At 36.0% G+C, this 24357-nt stretch overlaps 1 protein-coding gene across 2 annotated transcripts in view; it reads right to left on the bottom strand.

Moving 5' to 3' along the window:
• The window catches only part of IGF1 (insulin like growth factor 1), a 51820-nt gene extending 28120 nt beyond the window's left edge, over positions 1–23700 (bottom strand). For both annotated transcript variants that reach the window (XM_075050906.1, XM_075050905.1), the window contains exons 1-2: positions 23477–23700; positions 18940–19096 (exon numbers count right to left, since the gene is read on the bottom strand). In XM_075050906.1, the coding sequence (XP_074907007.1) occupies positions 18940–19096; positions 23477–23539 (220 nt within the window). In that variant the 5' untranslated portion in view covers positions 23540–23700. The remainder of the gene's footprint in view (positions 1–18939; positions 19097–23476) is intronic.
• Positions 23701–24357: the final 657 nt, after the last annotated feature.

Here is a 24357-nt window from a genome sequence, read left to right as displayed (position 1 = left end):
GGCTGCCACAAATGTTTTTCTTTTTATACCCCCTTCACAATAATTTCAAGGAGTTGTGATTTGGCAACTCTCCTGCTCTTCAGAATGGCTGCTATCATTTGTTACTGCTACCATAACTCAACCGGCTGTCTGATATTGACGTTTCCCCATCTGAACATTGAGGTGAGGTTTCTCTTAAAAACATTTTTTCTTGGACTCTACTGAGACTGAAGTTAATTGTGATGTAGCTGCTTTGTGGTTAGTTGATCTGATGTGGGTATTTCTATAGAGATGCTTCACAGCCTGCTTCCTGCTCTGCGCTAAGCAGGACTGCAAGATCGATACTTCTATAGCTAGTCACTGACATGCAACTGCTAGTACATGGTGCAGTTACTGCCCAGCCCAGATTTGGTGAGAAAAATTGGACACAGTTGCATGTGCTGTGAGTTTGTGAGAGGAGAACTGTCCTTGAAACCTGGTTCAAACATGATTCACCCTCAAAGGAATCAAAGTCCTAGTTCAGGTAAGGTAGCTGCCAAATACGGAACTTTATTACCAACTTTTAAAGGCTCCTCTGTCTTAAATTATGTTTTCTTTTGATTCATCATTTTCACCTCTTTCCAGATGAATTTTTTCTGCCTTGCTTGTTGACACCTTTCTTTTACTGCTAACTCTCGCCTTCTTTTCTTCTGCATGCAATTTGGATGTATAATGACTGTTTTTAAAAGAAATATACTAGAGTATTGACTCCTTTAAATTAATGATGGATATCTCAAAGCTCAGACTAAGGGATTTTTTTTCCACTGTTCCTGCCTTGAGAATACTAGAAACTTTGAACAGAGTTTCTATTAAATTTGAAAGAGTAAAACTTTTCTCAACTGATTTTCCTAAACCAAAATTACTTAGCAATTCTGAAAAATAATACCGTCACAGCTCATTAACACAGTACTGACCCAGAACTGACAGATATCTTACCTACAGCAGGGTCACTGACTTCAGGGAAGTTAACCTCATGGGAATATTGATAGAAACAGGGCTAGTAAAAAAGCATGCAAGGCAAGTGCACTCTTCTCTGAGGCGACTCTTTTGATTTATTGCCTCATCTCTGTGTTAGCATTGGCAGAATGTTGTGGAGAATGAAAAGAAATTGCTTACTAGGCTCTACCACTTTATTGAGAGGATGCAAGGAAAGTGGTGTGAAAAGTGGAATGTGTGGGGAATTAGAGTGAGAGCACTGTATTTTGTTGCTGGCAGATGTCTGCTAGGCTTCACCATTTTACTGGGTTGGTACAATTCAGTTGTTATGACACATCCAGGAAGAAAAACAGAAAACACGAGCTGGAGGCTTGGAGAAAATTAAATGATGATGACTCAGAACTTACACCCCAAAGTAAAATGAAGATTGAAACACTGCACCAATTTGTTTAGCAGAGGAATCTGAAGCACACGTGATGAAATGAGCTTCCAATTTATTGACGCTTTGCACTGATCTTCAGATGAAGAGGGTAATATTAGAAAGCTAGTGTCAAGGTGAAAGGCAAGGGTGATTACAGATAAACTGCAAGCTGAGCTTATGTTTTTGCTGCCATTCTCTTTTCAAAATATTCTTTTTGTTCAGTGTGTAGTCAGCCCCACATCTGCTGCTGCTGAAATCCAGGGAAAAGTGTTTCCGTGCCTAGAAGTGTTATTGTTTGACTCGTTTGGCTGGGAGAGTGAGTCTCAAGTAACCTATGAACTCTGTGCCATATACTTGCAGTAAGCAGAGGGCCTGCTGGGGTGATCTACTTAACTTGCCATTAAGTTTTATGTAACTGTTATAGTATTGTTTAAAAACAGTTTGAGGGATTCTCTGCAGAAATATGGCATACATTAACTTCTAGTTTGGAAGTAGTAGCCAATTTTTATCCCTTATGTAAACAGATCTATTTTTATTGTATTTACTGAACTGTCTTCCTAAGTCTGATAGACTATTACCTATAATTTATCATCCTTACTGCAATGTGGCATTTTGCTTAAAACTTTAACCCTTCCAGTGGTTGAGTTATATATGGGTGAGCTTCTGAAAAATAGTATTTGGATAGATCTGAATGGTTACCTGAATCGGGGGATTTCAAAAGCATTTAAAAGGTGAATAAACATCCTTGCTTCATTTTCACACATGGTGAAAGTAAGACAAATACAGATAAAATGGGTTTGTTCAAGGTTAAGTAAGCTAGTTAGTCCCAAAGCTAGAAATAGTCATAGCCCTCCCAGCTGCTTTATTCTTTATCCATTGCCTATCTACAGAAGCACTTGGTCTGTCCTCTGAAATATAAAAGGTGAGAGAGAGTTTACACCAATTAGGCTTCTTGTATTCAGAAGTCTTATTTCTGGACGCACGGATTGTACAGAAAGGGACTCTGTTAGCCAGAATTGTGTACTGCTGGACTCATACATTTCAACATCTCACCATTTCTTTTTATGGGTGCAAAATTTATAAATACTTTTTTTGTACATGTGAGAATTTGGTTAGCAACAAGATCATCTTATGCAGCATGTCAAGAAATCAAGTGACTGTGGGTTTGATGCTGGAAGTAATCTGTGTCCAGAATTCTTGTGCACTTTAAGTAGCAGTTATAATTGCCAAGTGTTGAAAGACCAGATGGTGGTCTTGTTATTTGTTACCAGAGAAATTCAGGTCCTTTTATCTTTGCCAAAGAAGCTGTAATTCAGTCTACCCCAGATGATGGTGTTGTACGGGGCATATCATCCCTTATCTTGTGAAAGCATAGCCTCAAAACTCATTGAATAGAATGCAGCCGACAGGGTATAGTAAGCCTTTATTTCATATTTTTATGCATCATACAGACAGTGTTAGTGGTCTCCTAAGTGGATTATCAAGAGGGCAATGGCTACATTACACCACTGCTGATGACAGTGATCACATAAAGGGACAATGAGTCCAACATAGTGCCTCTGGTTTACAGCTCCAATATACTGATATTCTAAAAGGAGGTAACAGATAACACCAGATACTCCCTACTGCATGTCACTTGAGGCAAAAGGTATGTGTCATTCCCTTTACTAGTACCTGGCAATACTGAATTCTGTTTATCACCAGCCACTTGGCAACAAGAACTATCATTCTTGGTCAGTGCTTTGCTGCTGCCCTGCACAGCAGCTGCTCTGGAATTTCTGCAGCTTGCAAGAATGAGGCAATTTCTGTCACTCCAGTGAGAGCAGAAAGAGGCTAATGATTTTTTGGAAAGGTGCTTAGGTTTGAAGAAAAAGAGACGAGGATTACATTCCCAGTTTCTGTTACATGCTCTTCTCCATTGCTTATAGTTGTCGGGCCTAACCTATAATAAGTTAATTTGGACTGACAGATAGACAACTTACTCAGCAATTGGGAGTACTATGCTATTTATTGACGGCATACATTTAGGTGCATTGTGGCCCATTTGTAATGTAGAAGCTCAAGTTTATTGTTGTCCATTAAAATGATCAGGATTAGCTCTCTTACGAGACTATATCACTATGAGTTATATTGGTGATGAAACCTGTTCTTACTGTGTCTGTTGCCTGAACCCAAGCTTCCAGTGTTAACATTGGCTTAACAAGCTTTACATTTTCTTTTCCCCTTATAAAAAAAAATAGAAAGAGCTCATATTTCAAAATAAATCTCCTGAATTGTACTTCGTTTAACAACTGACACAGCTGAGATTTTAAGCTGCTGAATGCACATATAATGCACTTTAAAAAGTGACATTGCTATGGTTATGAGTTACACAACAACATGATGTCAGCCCTCTGATTGGTGCCATGGTATTTAGCAATGCCACTTGGACAGGAAAGTTCACACACAGAAGCCTGTCCAACAGTTCTAAGAATTTTATATCTTTTGAAGTATTCAATATATTTCTTTATGTGTTGAAGCACTGGCCTTCCAAAGCCTTGTTTTTATTTTCCAGCAATCTCAGTGAACTTGGGGTCATTGGATTGCTTGCTTTCTCACTGGCTGCACTGAAATCAAGCAGCCATCAGCTAAATTACTATAGTTTAAATGTGTCTAAAAAGAATTCAAAGAAGCACTTTAAAACAGCATGATGACTCTGTTTTCAACATGGCACAAGTATATAACACAAACCAAAGAGGTAGAGGTGGTTCAAAGAAAAGGTAGATTTTCTGTAGTGGCTCAAACTAAGAAACAATGGGACTTTCAGATTTCAACTGCCTACTTCAGCCACAAGTTTTCTGTGATTATAGTTGTTCCAGCAAGAAATCAATCTACTGTTGATACAAATTAGGTCTTAGTTTTCCGAGACATCTCTCCATCTCCTGAGACTATAGGGAAACAGCAAAATGAAAACTTTATCAAAATATTATCAATCTATACTGGCAATGATAGCCTATCAGTTCCTTTGTCTGAAAAAAAAATCAAATTAAGGACAGTTAGGATGGACTCAACCAACAAAATCATATTTATATGTTTAGGTTGTTCAGAACAGTTTTCCACATGTTGCATACAATACGGTGATGCAGAGTGGGGAAAGCAGGAAAAAAACAAATTGACGTATGCAGTGGGGTTTTTTTAGTAGATTACTGTCCATTGCCAACAAAGCTTGATATGTGAAAAACGTTATAGTGACTGTTGAGATATGCATTGGTGGTCTCTGCTAACATTCACACCATAAAATTACTTGAATGTATTCTCATCCAGTTGGTAGTTTATTGACTACCCATGAATGGATAAGCCTAATTTATGTTGTCATTACTGAAGATAGGAAATTAATTATTCCAGCTGAAGGTTTAACATGCAAGTCTGAGAGGTGTTTACACAACCACAGTACTCCAGGAACTTCTTGTGAACAGATATAGGGATTTTCTGTACCACCTTTCATGACCTCCTTCATTAGTTGAAAAGGAAAAGAATTGTTTTTTTGTTCTCTCTTAATTGTTTTTAACCTTTTCATCTAAAATCAGATCTCTTGACCAAGAGATTTCCATCATTTAAAATTTTAAATGATTCTGCACTGAATTCTATCTATCACCAGCCACTTGGCAACAAGAACTATTCTTGGTCAGTGCTTTGCTGCTGCCCTGCACAGCAGCTGCTCTGGAATTTCTGCAGCTTGCAAGGATGAGGTAATTTCTGTCGCTCCAATGAAAGCAGAAAGAGGCTAATGATTTTTTGGAAAGGTGCTTAGGTTTGAAGAAAAAGAGAGGAGGATTACATTGCTTTTGTTTCTAGCTGTCTTGGCAGAAGTGCTTTGTTAGCTCAGGTAGGATGGACTATATGCTGAAACTGCTTTTGAGCAAGTGGCACACTTGCAGCTGCATGTTTTAAAATCTACTTTTGCCTTTTTGCTTCAGTTTCCCCTGTATAAAGGGAAGGTCCTACTTCACTGTATATCTAGGTTAAATTCATTGTTATTTGTATTCTGTTTTGAACATACCAAGTACTAGCAGAAATATTAAAATTCTTTGCAGAAAAAAATCCTTGCCATCTCCAGTTGGATATGCAATTACTAGCGCAACAAAAAAAATTAAAGAAACAGATGATTTCCTAGGAAATTGTAGAATAAAATGGATTTGTCTGGGTGCTGCAATCAAATACTTCTATGCTGAGCACTCTAGAGGAGTTTATGAGGAAAATATTAATTCTTATTGTCTGCAGTGTTTGGGTCTTGGAAGTCAATAGGGCATGAGACCATCCATTACATAGTGAGGACAGAATAAATATTTGAATGATTTTTTCCTTCTCCCAAGAAGCGTGCATCCTGCATAACTACGGATATGATATTTTTTTTAAAGACTGTAGTCATTTAGTGGTGGACTGTATCATAATGTAAAACTGATTGGCTTGTGACCAAAATTAACGCTAATATTCCCTGATTTTAAGGGATTCTTAAGACCACAGCTTAAGTCACTAGTTCTTTCATTAAGCTCTTCTGTTTGAGTTGCAGCACATGTTTAAAAAATATGTTTAATTCATACAGTCCTGCATTATTTGTCTTACGCAAACTAATACTTTTTAATAACACCTGCAGATTCTCTTACTCCCTATATTGCAATGTATTTAGAATTATTGCAATAAATTTAGGTGCCATCAGATGGTCTCATTGCAGTGGAGACTAGGTCTAATTCACAGTACATGAAACTTCAAAATATGACATCCTAAAGAAGTTTGAGAGATTTCTAATTATATTTTTCTGGTCAGAAGACCAAAAAACCCAATAAAATATGCATTGTCTCTAACTTCCTGCAATTATTATAATTTCACTCATGTTCGATCTTTATCTTGTATTGTTTGTGGTCCATGTTTAGCCTTTGGCATCTTGCAAATGAGGTTAGTAGAAAGGTAGCATTACAGTACTTATTAACCACTGTCTGTTCCAGAATGCCTCTTAGAATATTTATTCAAATTCAGCCTTCATTATTTTTAGCTCACTTGGGAAATTATTAGCTTTCATCTGATGCCTCACATATTTATGCTAGAAATAAGAAGATTTCATACTAAGCGTATTAGTATGTTTAACGTCAGAGAGGAAGCCAAGTCATTATGCCAATTCTTATTTTAAAGAGCTTTTAATAGTGATAGCTTTTTCACAAGTAGTCAATAAGGTCCATAAGCAAAATTTAGACAAGTAGCTAAGGACTCTGACTCCTATTTCCAAAGGCAACTAAAACCACAGGCATATGCCTAGGTTTTTTTTAAAAAAAACCCCTGCCTAGGACCACCTATCATTGATTTCAGTGGAAATTAGATACATGACTGCTTCTGAAAAATCTCTTGAGTGTCCATCTGCCTCTTCAGTGCCTAAAAAAACATTGAAAATCTGCCTCGTATGCCTTTAGGAGCCTCCAAGGTCTCACTGACTTTTCATGAGACTCATACTAATTTTTGAAAATAGATTAACACTTCTAAAACGTTAGTGTTCAGTCTTTTAGATGTAGCCATCTACCAGCCGCAAAATCAAGACCAATTTAGGCACTTCAGCAAACACTTACATACAAAGAATTGATAATTTTTAATAGTTTGTACCATGAATGGTAGATGAACTTTAAAATTACACTACAAACCTTTCAGGTTGGTTTGAATGAACGTTAAAAATGAGAAGTTTTTTGATGTACGTGTACCCTTCTCAAATCAGGCACAAGTAGTATCTATTGATTGCTCAAAAGAGCCTCTATTTGCTATATTTATAATGCAGAAGGAAAAATATCAGAAGTTCAGCTGGTAGTTCTTAGGAAAAACAGATGACTAGTTAGAAACCAGTGGGAATCCAGTCAAGGGAAAATATTTGTGGTGCAATGATACTTATGGCCAAAAGACCTAGGAAAATCAATGATCAATGTTTTCTTTAGTGAGCATAGAGAATTTCTCAAATTAACTCACACTATCCTCAGTGCACTGAGCCAAAGCCAACTGAAGTTAATAGATAACCTTCAGTAAGTATCCATGGACTCCTGATTGCGGATTATGAAGTGAAGAAACTCCGGGACAGGGCCAGCCTGGATTTCTAATACATCACTATTTTCCCATTCTTTGGTATCATCTTTGTCCCTTCTTTATTATACTATATATCAGCTTTTCCTTGACAATGTATCTTTTTTCTCTGCCATATGAAAGCATAGCTATATACTTTTTTTTATATTACATCCTAAAAAAACCCAACAAGGACACTTCCACCTGTTTCATAATTCAAAGATAATGGTTTTGCATTCAAAATTTGTTACAGGTTATTTGATTCTTGAAGGGGGGTTCAAGTCTGATTTATTAAAAAAAAAAAAGTTCTTTTTTCACAGAGCTTCATCTGTTTCATATCAGAGTATAAATTTATATTTGAAAAGAGCAGCAGACAATAAGAATATCACCACTTATGAATTCTGCTCATTTTATTAGTCTTCATCTTAGTGATAACAGAAAATAGTTGTATTTTATTGCATCTACTTCTACTGCTTTCAAAACCAAGATGACTGTGTAACAAAAGTTATAGTAGTTGACTTAACGCCATTAGAGCTGCAGTTGTAGAATTTCATTCCATTGTTTGCAAAAAAGAAAGGTAAGGGTCAAATTCTACAAAAATATCTTCCTATTATTTTTTGAATGACCATATTATCTTGATCACTCCACTTTTTTAGATGATTGTATCTTGGGATAGCTATATTAAATATACTGTATCTGATTCCTGAAATAGCAGCGGAACTCTACAAGTGTACAAAAATCATTCATGTATCTCATACCAGATCACCCTTCATGACTTTTAAATAGAGAAGTCACTACATAACTGTGAAGTGAGAGAATCTTGTAGAAACGCTACCCTCATTTCTACCCCATTTCCCTCAAGCAAGACCAACTGCAAATGGTACAATGCACAATATTAAAAGTAGCCTGAAATAAGCTAAATTGTATACATATTTATTCATAGCAAGTATAAATAATCCTTTCTTGATTTTAGTGCTTTACTCTGACTGCTTCAAAACAATACAGTTACTGAAAAAGGTTGGTCAAGATCTGGACAACTTAAGTACAATTCCTACCCCCCACAGCTGGTTTAGAAATTTTAACTGCTGCAATTACTCTTCCCTGCAAAGGGATCACTTCAGAGGAGATCACGGAATGCGGTTATCTTTGAAGTGGTTCTGTACTATTTCTATATTGCCATGGATGAAGGAAGGAACTGAAGTGAGGAAGGTACAGGGACTTTGTGCTGTTGATTCAACGCATTGAAAGGTTAACAACCTCAGGTGGGGTTCTGTCTTACTTCAGTCATATTATTGCTTTTATAGATGAGCTCATTAGGTCAGCAGTAGCTATTTTTTAAATCTTCAAATTGCCTGAGTATCTCAAAACTGTATGGCCATTGTATCAATGAGTATCTCAAAACTGTACTTGAGCATCATTCTGTGTCCTTTCTCCATGATAATACTTTATGGTACAGCATTCTAACGGAGAAAATGCTTCTGTAATGACATCTCATATTTAGATGTCACTCTAGGTTTTAAATATTATTATTCTCTCAATTTCTTAAAAAACTGCTGGGCCATGTATATTCATAGGAATAGACATGAATCGGTGTGAACAACAGTGTAAAAAATTGCTTCATTATTTATGCATGGGTGAGTCCACTTGTCTCCTTATGCAGGAATAAAATGTGAAGGAGTGTTACTTATTATGGTGTGTAAGAGTATATTCTATCTACTATATCAAGAAAGCAAAGATAGATAAGCTTTTCCCTTTTACTGTCACAGAGCAGAGTGCTTTCTCCAATAGGATTCACACTGAGTCAGACTAAGGCCTGGCAGTTCTTAAAGGCCAAAGGAGCAACTCTAACTAGTGTTACCTGCATAAGGCACATTCTGGGTCTTTGCTTAACTGTATTATATGATGGCAGCTAAAATAAGCTTGGATTTCCTTTGATCTGAAATGTGGTCCATATGAGTGCATACTTATCTCCACACTGAAGTTTACTGTCTGGTTTTAAATTGAGTCATCCCACCAAAATTTAGGCTCTTATTGAAGGGTCCTTACTCAACCAACTTAACTAGTTTAAGGATACAATTGCCATAGCTTCCTTGCTTAATTTAGTGGAGAAGGAAAAGTATGTCCTATGGAATATTCAGAACTTAATGAGAGCTCTGAAAGTTTCTTACTCCTCTCACTGACTGTAGAATGAGCTTGAGTAGGCTCCTAACTCAGATACCTCATTTAAGTGCCCCAAAGTAGATGGAATGAATCTGAACCAGAATCTCCTTGTGTATATTGGATCAAGCTCTGTTTAATCTTTATCATTCAGAAGGTTCAGTCTGTATGTGGATAAAAGAAAATTATGTTTGTCACAGATTGTCTGACTATAAAGAACTGATTTTAAAAGTCTTTTGTCTGAAAAGAGGCGAAAGGCACAATACAGGCAACAACATAAAATACAAATGAGAGCTTTTCTAATACATCTCTCCTCTATATGAATCATAGAGGTGTAACAACATTACCTATTCTTCCTACACCACTATCCTCCTTTGAAAAAAAGAAGAAAATTAAACCACCAAAAAACGTCAGTAAGGAATACTTTGATATTACTGAATTCCAAAATATAAGTAGGGTCATAATGCAAATTCTTTCAGTAGTACCTCTGTTTTCATTCAGTGCCCATTGATTTAGAGTAAAATGCCAGTAACAATTAGAAAAAATAGAAGTGTTCTAAAAGCAAATATAGATGGTGTTTTTGCATTTAACCTTAGCTATATATTTCAGAAATAAACATGGCTCTTATTCAGGACATGTATTTGCCAATAATACATCTGATTAAACTAGGAAAATTAGACATACTATCAGTAGCTTGCTCCCAAATTACACAAGAAGAAATTAGATACATTTTCAGTAGCTTGCTCTCAAATCTCTTCAGTCTATGAGTCACCAGATTCTTCCTGCCAAACTAAATATGTCTGTGAAAGGCTGGAAACTTTAATGGAAAGAAACATAAAACTTGAAATATGTAGGAAAAACTAAGTTTTTTCATGGAAGACCTGTTGACTAGTAATTCAGGAATTCAGGGGATTTAGAAACAAATTATTACATCTTACTTGTCTGCAGAAGGTTCAGGGTATGAAACGTATTCAATTTAAACCTGCTATGTTAACCTAAAATAGATGTCCTTATTAGCTTTCATGTAACCTAAAGTAATCAATGAAGACCTACAGAAGGAAGTTGTAAAAATTTCATTATAACAGTAGAAGCTCTGATCTAGTCATTTTGATGGGACTGAGTTAAAAGAAACCTTCAGTACAATTCATGCAAGTCTGAAAAAAATCCCTCTGTTGTAAACTGGATTTATTATGTATAGTACCACACAGCCATCAAAGCTTATTAGGAATATACTCATCTTTTCAGATCCACAACCATAACGACATCTTCTCTACCATTTTCTCCACAACACTTATACTTTTTCTACCTTTGCATAAGACATATATTTAAAAATATTCTTTAGAATACAGACTTGTTGTGAAATACGAAGTTGTGTGCGTAATTTCAGCTTTTATCCATTGCCTTAGTAGGCTATGGCTGTTTAATTAACAGTCTTTTGAAATCAAAACAATTTTCAGTAATATTTACTTTCCTTAGAAGTTGCAGTTTGTAGGAGCTGGGGGTGTTACTTAAGTGCTTATTTGTTTGGGGATAGAAATAGTTAATAAGTATTGCTAGAATACTTATTGTCAGAAAGAAAGCAGTTTTGTTCACTGGGCTGGATTGAGTCAGAATGGTCTGAGCCAACCCCTTCTTTTTTCTGCGTACTCAGCCCTGTGTAAATTTCTGCCCAACACACAAAGACACAAACACTATAAACAAATAGTTCTGTATCAAAAAAAGTCATATAATTTCAGGTTTGGGTGTGAGCCATAATTTCCTAATGGAAGTGCTTTAACAGGACACTCTTTCCCTACTTCCACACTTTTATGGGCACATAAGGAAGCAGAAGGATCTGCTGTCTGGAGGCACACTCTTACTCTAGAACACTTATATTACATAGATGGGAAAGCTGGGATCACAGGAAATTTCAAAAGTAAGATGGGAAATATATAAATATGCTGTAGACTCGGGGGGGGGGGGGGGGAAGAGATGAGCCCTAAATTTTTTCTTTGATAAAAGGAAGCTATTCCAGTTTTCACTAGCAAAGGATTAAAGGATTTAACATGAGGTAAGCAAACAGCTTCCACTCTGTCTCGTAAGAGCAAGAACACTGAAAACATGTGAAATTTGACTGTATATGGGATTCAGTCAGAAAATACAGCAAGTACCTCAGATGTGTGTCTGATTTTGTAGGAATTTAGGTTTACTAAGGAATTCAAAGCAGTTTTCTAAGGAATTCCAAACTAATTTACCAGGAATTGGCATGGGAGAGGCAATCCGAAATTTAACCTAAAAGTTGCTCAGATAAAATTGGCAAGATAAGCTCACCTGTGTAATATGTCTAATACTTAAAGAAGTCTGAAAAGAAAATAGCATTTGACTTTTCTTGCTTTGATGCCGTAAGAAAAGCAATTTATCCTATTATTCTGAAGGTTATGTGTTAACCAGTGCCTAAGGTACAGCTTTTCGGTTGAAATAGACATTTAGTATTTAACTAGATTCAATTTTTTAAACTTTTACTTAGAGTGACAATGCAAAATTTTCTGTAAGTTGGAGTGACCAACTGGTCAGTGTACGATATGCCCCTCCAAAGTCTATGGTTGTGTTAAAATTCCTGTTCTCAGAACCTCATTCACAGATAAAAACATGAAATATGACTGTCATTACTTAACAATTAGACCCAGTACTTGGACTATATCTTACATAGTGATTTTGCATTAAATGCACCACAAAGAAAGTATGAATTAATGGCTTTTTCTCCTTTTTGACATGGAAGTTCCTGTGGTTATTACCAGAGATAAATTTAGCATAAATTCTTCAATAAGTATACATTTGTGGTATTTCTTTTGTCTTGATTTCTAGACTGAGAAATGACTTAAGTGTTGGTTACTGCTTTCATTTGTTGTGATATTTTTTAACAATTAAGCTTTTATCATAGGGAAATATTGACATATGGGTATGGTTTAATAAACAAGTTCAGTTCCATCCTTTTTTAGCAAAGCTCTGAAATGAAAATGGCTTTAAGTCTCTTTGATTTTCAGTGATGTGAGAGGGTTTGAAACGTGTATAAGATGTAAAGTGCTGAATAACCTCTAGAGAAACGGCTGTATGAACTTCCTTCTCTGAATGAGCACTCTGTACAGATTGCCCTAGATGCTCAAGTATTTAATGTAAAAAGTTTTTATTAAGAGACTCTGTGGTTCTGCTAAACTGAGTAATTTGCCTTGTGACTCTTGCTGCTGTTGATCAAATATTGCAAATGCATGATTATTACCAGAATAAATGAAGAGGTCCATATGTAAAGGTTTTGGCCAATTGCATAGAGCATATGCCAGAATTGAAGTCAGTGAAGGGTTTTTCTTGGTATTTAAGATTCAGTGGAAAAGTAAGAGGGGCAGCTATGCCAAGAATTAATGCTGATCTTGCCAAGTGCTTCTTTGAGTGATTTTATCCAACATGAGACTAAACAATGTATTAAATACACATATAGCAGTTAGGGAATCAAATGTCAAATAACAGCTTTCTGCTATTTGAGACCAAATTTGAAACTTGGTCTAGTGCATAGATAAAGGCAAACACCATAAAAAGCATTAGCATCTCTAACATCTAACTACTAATATAGACACATATAAATTGAACTTCTGAAGAATCTGTACTTATTTGGTTTTGGTAATGGACACTTTCTGCAGAGATGTTTCTTGCTGAAATTTATATAAATGGTTTGCTTCCAGTCACCTCATTAAAATTATCATTACTACTACAGTCCCTCTTAATGAAAAGGTTGAAAAATTATGAAATCCTTGGTAAACTGAGAACTAGCTGTAGAGGAGACCTGTTTGCAGAGTCTAAATTTAGTGTGTTTTAGAGGCTTAATCCTCCTAAACTCACTGTGTGATCCATGGAGAAAGAAGGCAGAACCTCTTTCTCTGTTATTAAAGATGTAACTTCAGAAGATTAACCGCACGAAACTAAGGTTATCCTTTATGAACACTCCCTAGCCTTTCTTAATGTGGTAAAAAGGCACAAAATTCTTTCAGACTGGCTTATTTTCAGAGAATTTCCTCAATCATTACTACCAGGGGCAACAGAGCACACACCATACTTACATGTCAGTTATTTGACTACACAGTGATACAATTCCAGAAGCAAGAGCTATCTTTTTTCTTACAGAAGTATATCAATAACTGTGCCTGTAGTCCTGGTTCCCTAAGCACTGACCCTGCAGACCTGGCTAAAGCACATCTTAGCTCCTTTCCAGGCTAGCTTTCCTGAAAGTAAGGAACCTGGGGATAAAGATTGAGGAATACTCTCAAATCTTCCAAGGATACAGGATTTGGACATGAATGGGGCATATAGCCAGACCAAGGAACTGAAAAACGCTCTCAGATCTTGCTGTGTGAACGTAGCCAAGATGACCAACATTTCTTTGCAAAGATTTGTAAGACTGTCACTGACACCGCAGGCTGTGTGTGTCCACGGCAGCTTTTCAGCATACCTCTCCTGGGTTTGTAACATTAACTTTCCTTTCAATCAGGGACATGGAGAGGAGCTAATGACTCATAGCTCCTTACAGGTATGGAGTAGTTAAAGAACTGAGTGTCATGCCATCTCTTGTAATTATGTTGATAGGCTTGACAGGCCTAGAAACTTTAATAACATCTTAAAAGCAGACTTCCTGAAGTAAACAAGCTGTTAAGTAAAGGGGAAATGGAAGCAGCAAAACGTAATTGCCTATTGCTATGCCCCTTATTTCCTCCTTCATAAGGCAGCAATTCCTCCATATATACCTTAGTTCTACAAAGCAATGAGATCTGATGACAGCTCTGACTACCCAAAATTATGTTCACTGTCTTATCCTGATTTTCTGATGATGATAAACCCATAGTCTTATGTTGCACACAGCTGGGTATATTCCCAAGGACATCACAGAATTCTGATTGTTTTAGTGGGAAAAAAAAATGTAAAAATCTGTAATGCTTCTCCACAAAGCAGTTGACACAAAGACCATTAGGCTGGATACCAGAAAAGCCTGTTTTTTATGGGATTCACTCTTTTGCATAAGGAAACATGTGCTAGATCATTCTCCATTCTCTGAAGAATATCAGAGGAACTCCATTGTGTCAGGTATGTAAATTCAGCTCCTTCTTTTCCATGCAAATGATGCTTCAAAAGATTCGCCATAAGCCCAAAGCAGGTTTTTTAACAGAAAAAAAGTGGGTTTTTAATTCATGAAATTGATTGCCATGGCTTCAAATAAGCATTGCCATCTAACTTGGACTTTAGAAATTAGAATGACTGAAAGTGTCTGAGTAAACAAGAAAGGTATTTCTTTATTGGCACTTGTGTGTACTGTTAGCCAAACTGGTATCCATTTATTGGAAAAGGAAAAGGTATATTTTCAAAGGAGAAGAAACTAGATAAAAAAGAATATAGTGTTTGCTCCTTAGAGCAAACTACATTTGCTTTCCTATCTCATGGTAGCAACAGTCCTCAGGAAACAACATGAGCAAGAATGAATGATTGTCCATCAAATTCAACTTGTATGAAGGAAAACAAATATCTTTTTTTTGTTGTCAATCTACAAAGTAAATTCCTGTCATAAGACTAGACTATTTCAAGTAAGATTCCCCCACTCCTGAGCCATGGCTTCTGTAAGTTTCCTGTAATTTGTCCTTTCAGTTTTTCCAACATTCTCTGCCCTCAGCATTGTTTTGTAATAGCAATGGCATGGTAGACCTTTCTTAAAATGCATTCATTAAAATGCAAATGAACACAGCAGCCGTCTTACTTTGCTTCATGACTGTTGAATCCAGAGTTTTTGAGACTAGAGAAACATTAACTGAGAAGAGTTGTATCTAAGCATAGCCACTTGTGCAGCTGTGGCCAGGCTCTCTGTTTGCTGGCTTCTCCTAACATCAGGAAGCGTGCAGGAACTTGAGTGGCAGAAGTTCTGCCAGGGAGGTGTTGCTAGATAAAAGGTGGCAACAAACTGTTCTTCACGGGTGAATCATGGGAGAAAGGAAGCTGTCCAAGAAGCAGCCAGTGCTGGTTGGGTGAAATGTGACCAAAGGAAAAGGCAGATACTCTATTTTGGGATTTGTGTAGTGTTCTCCCCTAAAAAACCTTTAAGAAATGCTCCTTGCCAGTCTACCTCATGAAGAAAGGGAGTGGTAGAAACCACATTTGACTTCCTCCTGAAGTCAATACTTTTCTTTGTGTGTGGTAAGCAGCTGGGGCATTTCTTCAGAAGCTGTAAAGAATTTTCTTTTGTAGCTAGGAAGTTGGGCAGAGTAGGCTATATAAAGGAATTTTTTTCCTTCCAGTCCTAGCCATAGATATAGCCTTGTGGTTGTGGAGTAGAGTTTCAACAGAAAGTAACTCAATTATTTCTATCTTCATTTCCACCCACAACTCCCAAGGAATAGTCAGAAGTTTTGACCTTGAATTGGAACCGGGAGATCCACCTCAGCCAAAAGGTATTCTTTATATTTGGAGTCTCTAGTGACATACAGAATGATGGAATAAAAACCTTCCCTCACAGCTATTTCCTGTGCAAGTTAAAGACAAACATTACCATTGATTATACTTTATATAAAGGAACCAGAGTATGAGAACAGAAGGCTTAAAATACAATTTAAATTGACATCCTCTTCACAGTAAAAGAAAGTTCACTGGATTTTTACTTCTGCATTCTTAAAAAGTCCCAAGAAATGGAGCAATGTTTTTAACTTCCAGTAACATGCTGCATTCTGTAATACATTTGTTATGAGAATCTCAAGTTGTTTTACCACCGTCACTGGACTTACTTTTCTATAGTTCTATATTTTAGATTAAACACTAAAAAACTAGAGGGAGAAGGCTAAAACAGATTAAATTGCTGCCTCATGAATCAGAAGTAGTCAGGTAGAGGACACACATTACTTAGCATCCAAGGGCCACGTATCAAGCCCATAAAATTCCTGTTGATTACAACAGTGCAAGACTTTCCTAAACCAGCATGGTCATTCATTAGTAAAACCTTCCACAGTCTTCCATAAAAAACAAGGTAGACCTTTATGGTGTCAACAGTTCCATTATTTCAAGTGAAAACTCAGAATGTAGGAAAACAACAAAGAAAACTAGAGAGAAAGCCTTTACTGATAGCAGATAAAACTCAAGATTGCAAGCATAAAGATCTCCTTTAAAACTTCAGAAACCCATCCTGATTTTTTAAGTAAGGATGATCTAGCTTAGGTAATGTAGAGATTTGAAACAGATTGTGCAACCTTAGAATAACTGTAATGATTGAAAACAAAAGGAGTTATTGCTGATGATTAGCATTTCACATGTCCTCTCACTTGAGGAATACAAAGAGTACACGTAACAGTAAGTCTGATTGCTTGGCAGTAACAGCCACTCTTGTGGTAAGCAAGTGTGATAGTTCTCTGAACAAGCAGCAAATATTCTGCAGGGAGAGGAATGACTGGGAAAATGCCTAAGATACATGCACAGTAAAAAAACCCTGCTATGCTGCTCTCAGGATGCAGTATATTGTCTCATTGTTTTCTGGTGCAGAAACAGGAGGGGGAGATGAAAGTCTTCCCTTACCTTCCTTCCAGCCACAAAGAGAAAGTATTTGTAGGACACTCAAGTAGCCCCTTAAGTGTAACTCAGCTGCTGATAAATGTAACAGATTTTGGTGTTCAAATGAACACATAAAGAGTTGGTAGAAAAATGTAAATTCCTTTATGAGAGATTCCAGTATTTTTAATATTGTGTTTAGCACCAGAATACTAAGTTAAACAGCACCCTAGAATAGATGCTTACTAACGTTAGCTAAAGTGTTAAATACAGAAAAAAAGGGTTCTTTAGTGAACTAATTTGCATATATGAAACTAAGGCTCCCAGTTTCAAAGGTAAACTTTAATAGAAAGTGCCATGAAGACAGTGAAAATGTCTGCAGCTGGTATGTTGAGGAAATCAGGATTTTCTGTAAATTAAAGGTGCAAGAATCTGGATTTCTATTTTTATTGCAAGCAAGGAGACAAGTATTGAAAGCAATAACTCCATGAATAGAAATGGATAGGAATTAAGTGGGTAAGATCAGAAAAACAAAAGTGATAGCTTAGAAAGCAAGAGTGATTAGGCTAAAATGAGGATTATAAAAGTAAAAAAAAAACCAAACAAACAAAAAACCAAAACCCAAACCAAACCAACCACAACCAAAAGCAAACCAAGAAACAAAACCTAGACCTTACAAAGAATATAAAAATAAATAGAAAAAAACCCCCTTCAGTTAATTTCTTGGCTTTATAGCCTAACCACCCCGGATTTCCTCTTCTTAGTTATATTCTTGTTTGGAAAGGTAACTGAGGCCCTGAAGGAGACGTAACTTCAGACAAGCATATATTAATACTAAAAGTAAACACTAGCTTCAGAGGCACTAAAAGCACAAATTCTTGCGTGTTGAATTCTTGAATAAATATATTAATGAGTAAATTCAGAATTAATATATTCCTAGCTAAAAGTTTCATTAACTTTATGTTATTTGAGTAGCAAATAGCTGAGAATCAGAAATAGATCTCTATTATTTACAAGTTGTGTATATCTTGATCTTGACAGCACTTGCAAGAAGGTACTAAGATAAAAGTGTTATCTAACAGCCCTAGCTTTGCACAATCTATATCACAGCAAAGGAAAAATACTGTGATGTTCAGTTCCAAAGTGTAGGTCTTGCTCCAAAAAGTTATTTGAGTAGTAATGTATCCACACTATTGCAGATTTAATTTTGTCTGTTTTCTGTACTGGTGTTAATCTTTATTATCTCACTATGCATGAATTTTCCTTCACCTGTGTTTAACTGACGAAGCATGTGGATACTTGGATGGGGTAACTTTTTGCTTGTTGCCTTCCAGCTTTTCTTTTTTAAAAACCAGATGTTGAAGCCTAGTGTATTTTTAATATGATACAATGTGTACTTAAGCTGTTTACAAGTAGTCTGACATAACAGGTACATGCAGTTCTGCCTCACGAATATCTTGGGTCTAGTATGTGCTTTCATTCATTTAATTTCAGTGGCAGGTCAGCAGAAAGCAGTAATATAGCAAGTGGAAAAGCAGCAGCTGGAAAGTGGTTAAAAACAATAACATGCCTGAAAAGGAAAACTTGTCAGAAACTCAGAGAGGCTGAACGCAGGCACAGCTTTATTCTTTACTGAGACTTAATGGTCGCTGAAGTCTTGGGTGTCTCCATGGTAGACGGTACTAGTCATGCTCAGCAGCCTGGTTTGATCATTCCTAAACTTAGACCAGTTGCAAACTCCAGTGGATTACATGGAAAATTTAGCAGTTGAATGAAAGAAAGGGTTGACTTACTGAAGTAAAAGCCTCTGTCTCCACACACGAACTGAAGAGCATCAACCAGCTCAGCACCACAGAGTGTTTCTGGGCCAGCAGCAGCAGAACTGGTTAAGGTAAGCAAACACAGGCCAAGGTAGAATAAATGAATGTAGGACACAGTGTGCATCTTCACCTGCCAAGGAAGCAAAAGCAGTGTCAGAATTTCCCCACAGAGTCCTAAAGAAAATGAGTCCTGCAACCTTGTGAGTTGAAAATGCATATGTACTGTAATTTGTTAGACAATAAACACAGTACCAGGAAATGCCTCACCATAATTTTGCAACTGTCTACATATTCTAGTCCATGTATTTTGTAAAGTGATTACTTCCTCTGGCGAATATTCTTGGTTCACATTCACACGTAGTTAGAGAACCTTGTAGTAACTATGATTTATGGTTGCTCCTGCAAAAGGAGGATATGGAAGAATGCAATAGACAGGCAAAGAGAAGCCCAGGATAATAAAAGTAAGGAAGACTAGACAACCTTGAATTGTTTTGTCTGAGACCAGATAGGCTATAAGGGAATATGACAGTTACCTGCCCAGGTACTGTGGCAGGTGGAGGTGGCATATGACTGAGAAGAGCTATTTAAACTAACAAACAGCACTGGCACAAGAATAAATGGTTGTAAACTGGATGGAAGGAAATTTGGCCCAATAGGAAAAGGGTACATAATTAGTACTCCATGGTTCTCCAGCCACCCTATAAAGGGAAATACCAGGACAAAACAAAAGAAGTTTCAAGGCAGAGCTTGCCAAAATTACAGAAGAGTTGATGTGGGACCTTACATAGTAGGGGACTGACTGCATTTAGTGACTCTTACAGTCCTCTGTTACTGGCAAGTTAACATTTGGAAGCATTCAAGAAATTAAGAGGAGCACTAGTGGGAGTGTTAAGGATTTGTATTTCCACTTGATGGAAGCAATGACCTCCATTATATCCTCTTAGTCAGGTTTGGCTATGAGGTATACACAGAGGTGATAATTCTTTTCTCATTTACATTTGGTTACAAACTGTCTTTTTCCTGGACTTATGATTGACAAAACACCAATCCTCAATGGGTGTAAATTTGCACTATTCCATTTATGCACTTCCTTTTATATCAATTTATATCAACCAAAGACCTTACCCAACATGTCAAAGAAGATAGCATTATCTTTTTTAAATACTAGGAAAAGCTATTTATATTTAGTAGCAGGACAGTGGAGAATGTGCTTAATGCATATTCTGAACTGATTCAGATCACTTGCCAAAAATACTAGTTTCGAAAAGTGTAAATCTGAATTTAATTTCATTCTCTTTCAAGGTTAACATTAGTATTGCAGTCAGGTAAAAGTTACAAATCTTTCTCGCACATACAGTTAACCTTGACTGAAAATGGCTTTGTATTAGCAGACTGGTGCAAAGTAATTGGAGTAAAATGATTAATCTTCCCTAAAGTTTCTTTCAGGGTTTCAGGGACCATTTAATCTTATTTTTTCACTGAACTTTTGGAAAACCTATGAAATTATCTATTGTCTGCTCACATGGGATCTGATCCAGTGGGGTATTGAGCCTTCTCTAGTCAATAATTTTTAAAAATTCTTATTTTCTTGGCAAGGGATCTTAGCACCTTGCTGGATGAGTCCCCTATTTCAACTTAAGTCAAAGCTGAATAGGAGACAAATCTATAAATAAATCGGGAATTATGCCCCTTTTTTTCCTGATATTTCCACTGTGAAAATAATGAACAAATCTAAATCCCATGATATATCATAAAAAGAAAGAATAATTATTTTCCCATACACAAGAGTCTTTAGCCAACTTTGCCATGCAAAAACCAAGAAACTTTAATGCATGGACACGACTTCAATGGCAAGTGGAGGAAGATCAGATTATAAATGAGTGATGATAACACGAGGCATTATTTCCTGTAATGATTCCATATCTTAACAACATCAATTTCTTTCTTCCCTTGCCATATTTTTGAATTTCTAAGATAAATGTGATGCACCTGCAGTTTAAGATGGTTCCCAGTTCTGAGGAGGTAAAGTAGAAAGCTGTTTAGCACACCGCCCCAGAAGGCTGAAAGACATTACAAATACAAGAACATTATGTATTTAACAATTTGTTCTTGTATAACATTTGGGCCAGAAATAAACATAAATCTTAGACATTTAACAATTTTGTATTTTTAAAGACTTTTCAGCTGGGTTGCATTTTCAGATAAATATCAGCACTGAACTACAACAAAACAGATTATCTACTGTTTTTCCTTTAGGGGAAGCCAAAAAGTCTGCACAGTATAAACCACAGAGAATTTCTAACTTTATCTCCAAATTTAACAACAGTCAAGAACTTTCAAACAAGTAAAAACTTTGGGGAAAAGAAAACAGACTCACATGTTTCTAGGGCTCAATCAATTATTTGTTAAATTAAGTGCTGCTTCATCAAAGCTAATTCCAAAACATAGTTTAAAACTTTTACTTTGCTTCATCATTTTAATTAAACATAACATTAGTTGATTCAATATGTTTGTGATAAAATCAAAGTTCCCATTTATATCTGAGGGGAATATTCTTAAGAAAATACAGAGTTGTAATCCAATATTGCTTCAAGTTCTTTACAAAGAGGCAGGGTGCTTGCAGTGTCCCCAATTTGACTAGAAAGTTGAGAGTTTAAAAGAAAATGCATTGGCATGTGGGTGGGGTTTATTGAAGCATCTAATTACATTTGGAAATTGAATACAGGTTCAGGATGAGCCTGGTTAAGCACTTCTTTTAGTTGCATAGAATGACTGACCATATTTTCACAGCTGGAATTTCCTCTTTTTTTCAGTAAAATAACCAGCTTTTGCTACATTCCTTTTTTAATAGTCCAGAAGAGTGGCACCACAGAGGAATGTCATATATGAACACTCTAGATCTCTTTTACTTCTTGATTCTTCTATGTAAGTCCTCTTCATCTAACAAACTATCAGTTGGCACAAGTTGTGCATAAGAATTCTTCACATGCTTGGTGATTTTAATAACATAAGAACATCTATAATAATTGCAAATATCTTGAAGGGGGCAACATTTTTATGGATAGTATATGCTATTATAGCTGATAGCTACATATAGCTATTATTTGCTATTAAAAAAAAAAAAGAGTTATATTCAAAATTACATTTTGCTACATAAAGTTTGGACCTGATTGCCAAGCCATAGTAGAAGTATGTAATTAGCATGTAATAACAGTATTCACTAGTAATTATTATAGAAATAAAGCATATTTACTCTAGAATGGATCAAGGTTTAAATACTGCTAACTTTGATTAAAGAATCTGGGCTACATCCTAACCTAAATCAATATGTTCCATTGATTCCAAGGAAGCTTGGCAGGATGCACCAGCTGAAGAACTAGCACATTACTTTTATGTCTCTTAGTGCCTTGCTCAATACTTAAAAAAAATCATCTTCATCTTTCAAGTATATTGGAAAGGATGCCCATTTATACATTAAGAGAATGGTTTCATCCATTGCAATTACAAACCTGCTTTTTTGAATCACATTAAGGAATGACATAAGTGTGTTTTAAGTGTAAGACATTCTAAAAAAATAATCAAGCCCTAAACAATTAAAACAGGAGAATTCTGTCAACTGCATAAGTGTCCTTGCAAAATATTAAAGAAAAAAGTTCGTGAAGGGTATAAATTTGCTGATAATGGAAAGTTGAACTAGGGCCAATTGAGAGAAACAGAGGTCAATGCACCTACTGAAGCCAAATTTACTTAAAGACAGTTTATATTAATGTGTAGAAATTACAGGGTCGTAACATGAAACTTCACAAGCAAACTTTCCTGAAACAGCCCTCCCTACAAGGGAAAACTTGGAGATGAACATGTAGGGGAATTTCCATTTTCTTTATGTACAATTGCTTAAGCTACACAAATATGCAAGGTCAGCAAGAGTTGCAGCTGGTTTCTAGTGTAGAAAACAAACTGAACTTCACATTTACTTTTAATTTATGAAAGCAAAAAACAAGTAACTGCTACAATGCTGCCAGAAAATTGCTGCAGTGACAACATCCCTTAAAAGTTTCCCTGTGAAAGCATGAACATTTTATCTATAAATGTGTATAATAAAACTGCAGAAACTTAACATGTGAATAATACCTTTTTCCTATAAAACCCTGCACCTGCAGAAAATAGCTAAAAGTTCTTGTTTTCAGAAGCATTAATTAACAATATAGACAATGATGTAATTGGACCCTTTAATAATGACATAACTGTAAAATTGCAAAGTTCTCTGAATAGAAGTGAAATTTAAGACATGTATCTGCAATAGTTTACCCTTACAGTTATCTATGTAATTGCAACTATTACATACAGCCATTTTCCAGATCACATAAAATTGCATGTTCAGCAATTTATAAATAATTCTCAGTTCTAAAATAATGTTATTGAAAAGTGCACAATACTCTTCAAACCAGAAGCAGACAATACACAGTAAAATAAAACTAAAAAATTATTTGAAATAGTAATAAAGATTTACCTTCAAGAAATCACAAAAGCAGCACTTAACTAATTGTGTTGATAGACTGTTGATTTTTTCCATTGCTTCTTAAAAGTGCAAAGTCTGGAAATGAATTTGTTAGCAGTAATGATGAGAAAAAAGAAATCCAGAGAGATGTGAGATGTTGAGAGCAATGTCACATTTCAATATTGAGGACTTTATTCCATTGCGCAGGCTCTATCTGCTCTGATTTTAGCAGTGACAGTGAGATTTAGCAAACAGAAGAGGGATTTAGAGAAAATCCTCACATTTATCTACATTACACAGACACTGTAGACAGGAAACAGCTGGGGGAGCATTTGCCTTCTCTCTCTCTCCCTCTTCTGGCAAAGTTACCGAGTAAGGACTTTTTTGGGCATGGTGACAAATAACATCATACCTTTGCATTTTAAAACTAGAGCACAGAAGCATATTTTTTTCCCCTTAAAAGAATGTGAATTAGTGACTGAGGGGTGAGCAGACAAAAAAGCTTGTGCTGCCATGAAAAATAAGAAAATGTATTCTGGTTAACTTTCAGATAGCTATGTGTGCATTTGTATTTATGTGTGTGTCTGCATTTCAAATATATAAAAACTTACACATGTAAGGGCATTGTTTGTATATATGCATACCTTTGTATGTACGTACACATTTTATTTATGCATAGAGGCACAGGTATTTTATCTATATAGTATAGAAATGCAGGCAGTTATCTACGTTTTTCTTAATGCATCTTTACGTTATTAAACTTGGCACGCCTATATGCTGAGTAACAATTAAAACCTCCAACTCTCTGTGCTATTAACCCTAAGATAGCAGTTTGTAATTTGCTAAAAATAACAGAATTGTTGAGCACTACTTGTAAATAGGGCAAAACAGCT

Source organism: Buteo buteo, chromosome 19 (genome assembly GCF_964188355.1).
Source record: "Buteo buteo chromosome 19, bButBut1.hap1.1, whole genome shotgun sequence".
NCBI classification, from domain to species: Eukaryota; Metazoa; Chordata; class Aves; order Accipitriformes; family Accipitridae; genus Buteo; species Buteo buteo.
Note: the sequence above shows the minus strand (reverse complement) of the source record. Positions and strands in the feature narration are given on the sequence as shown.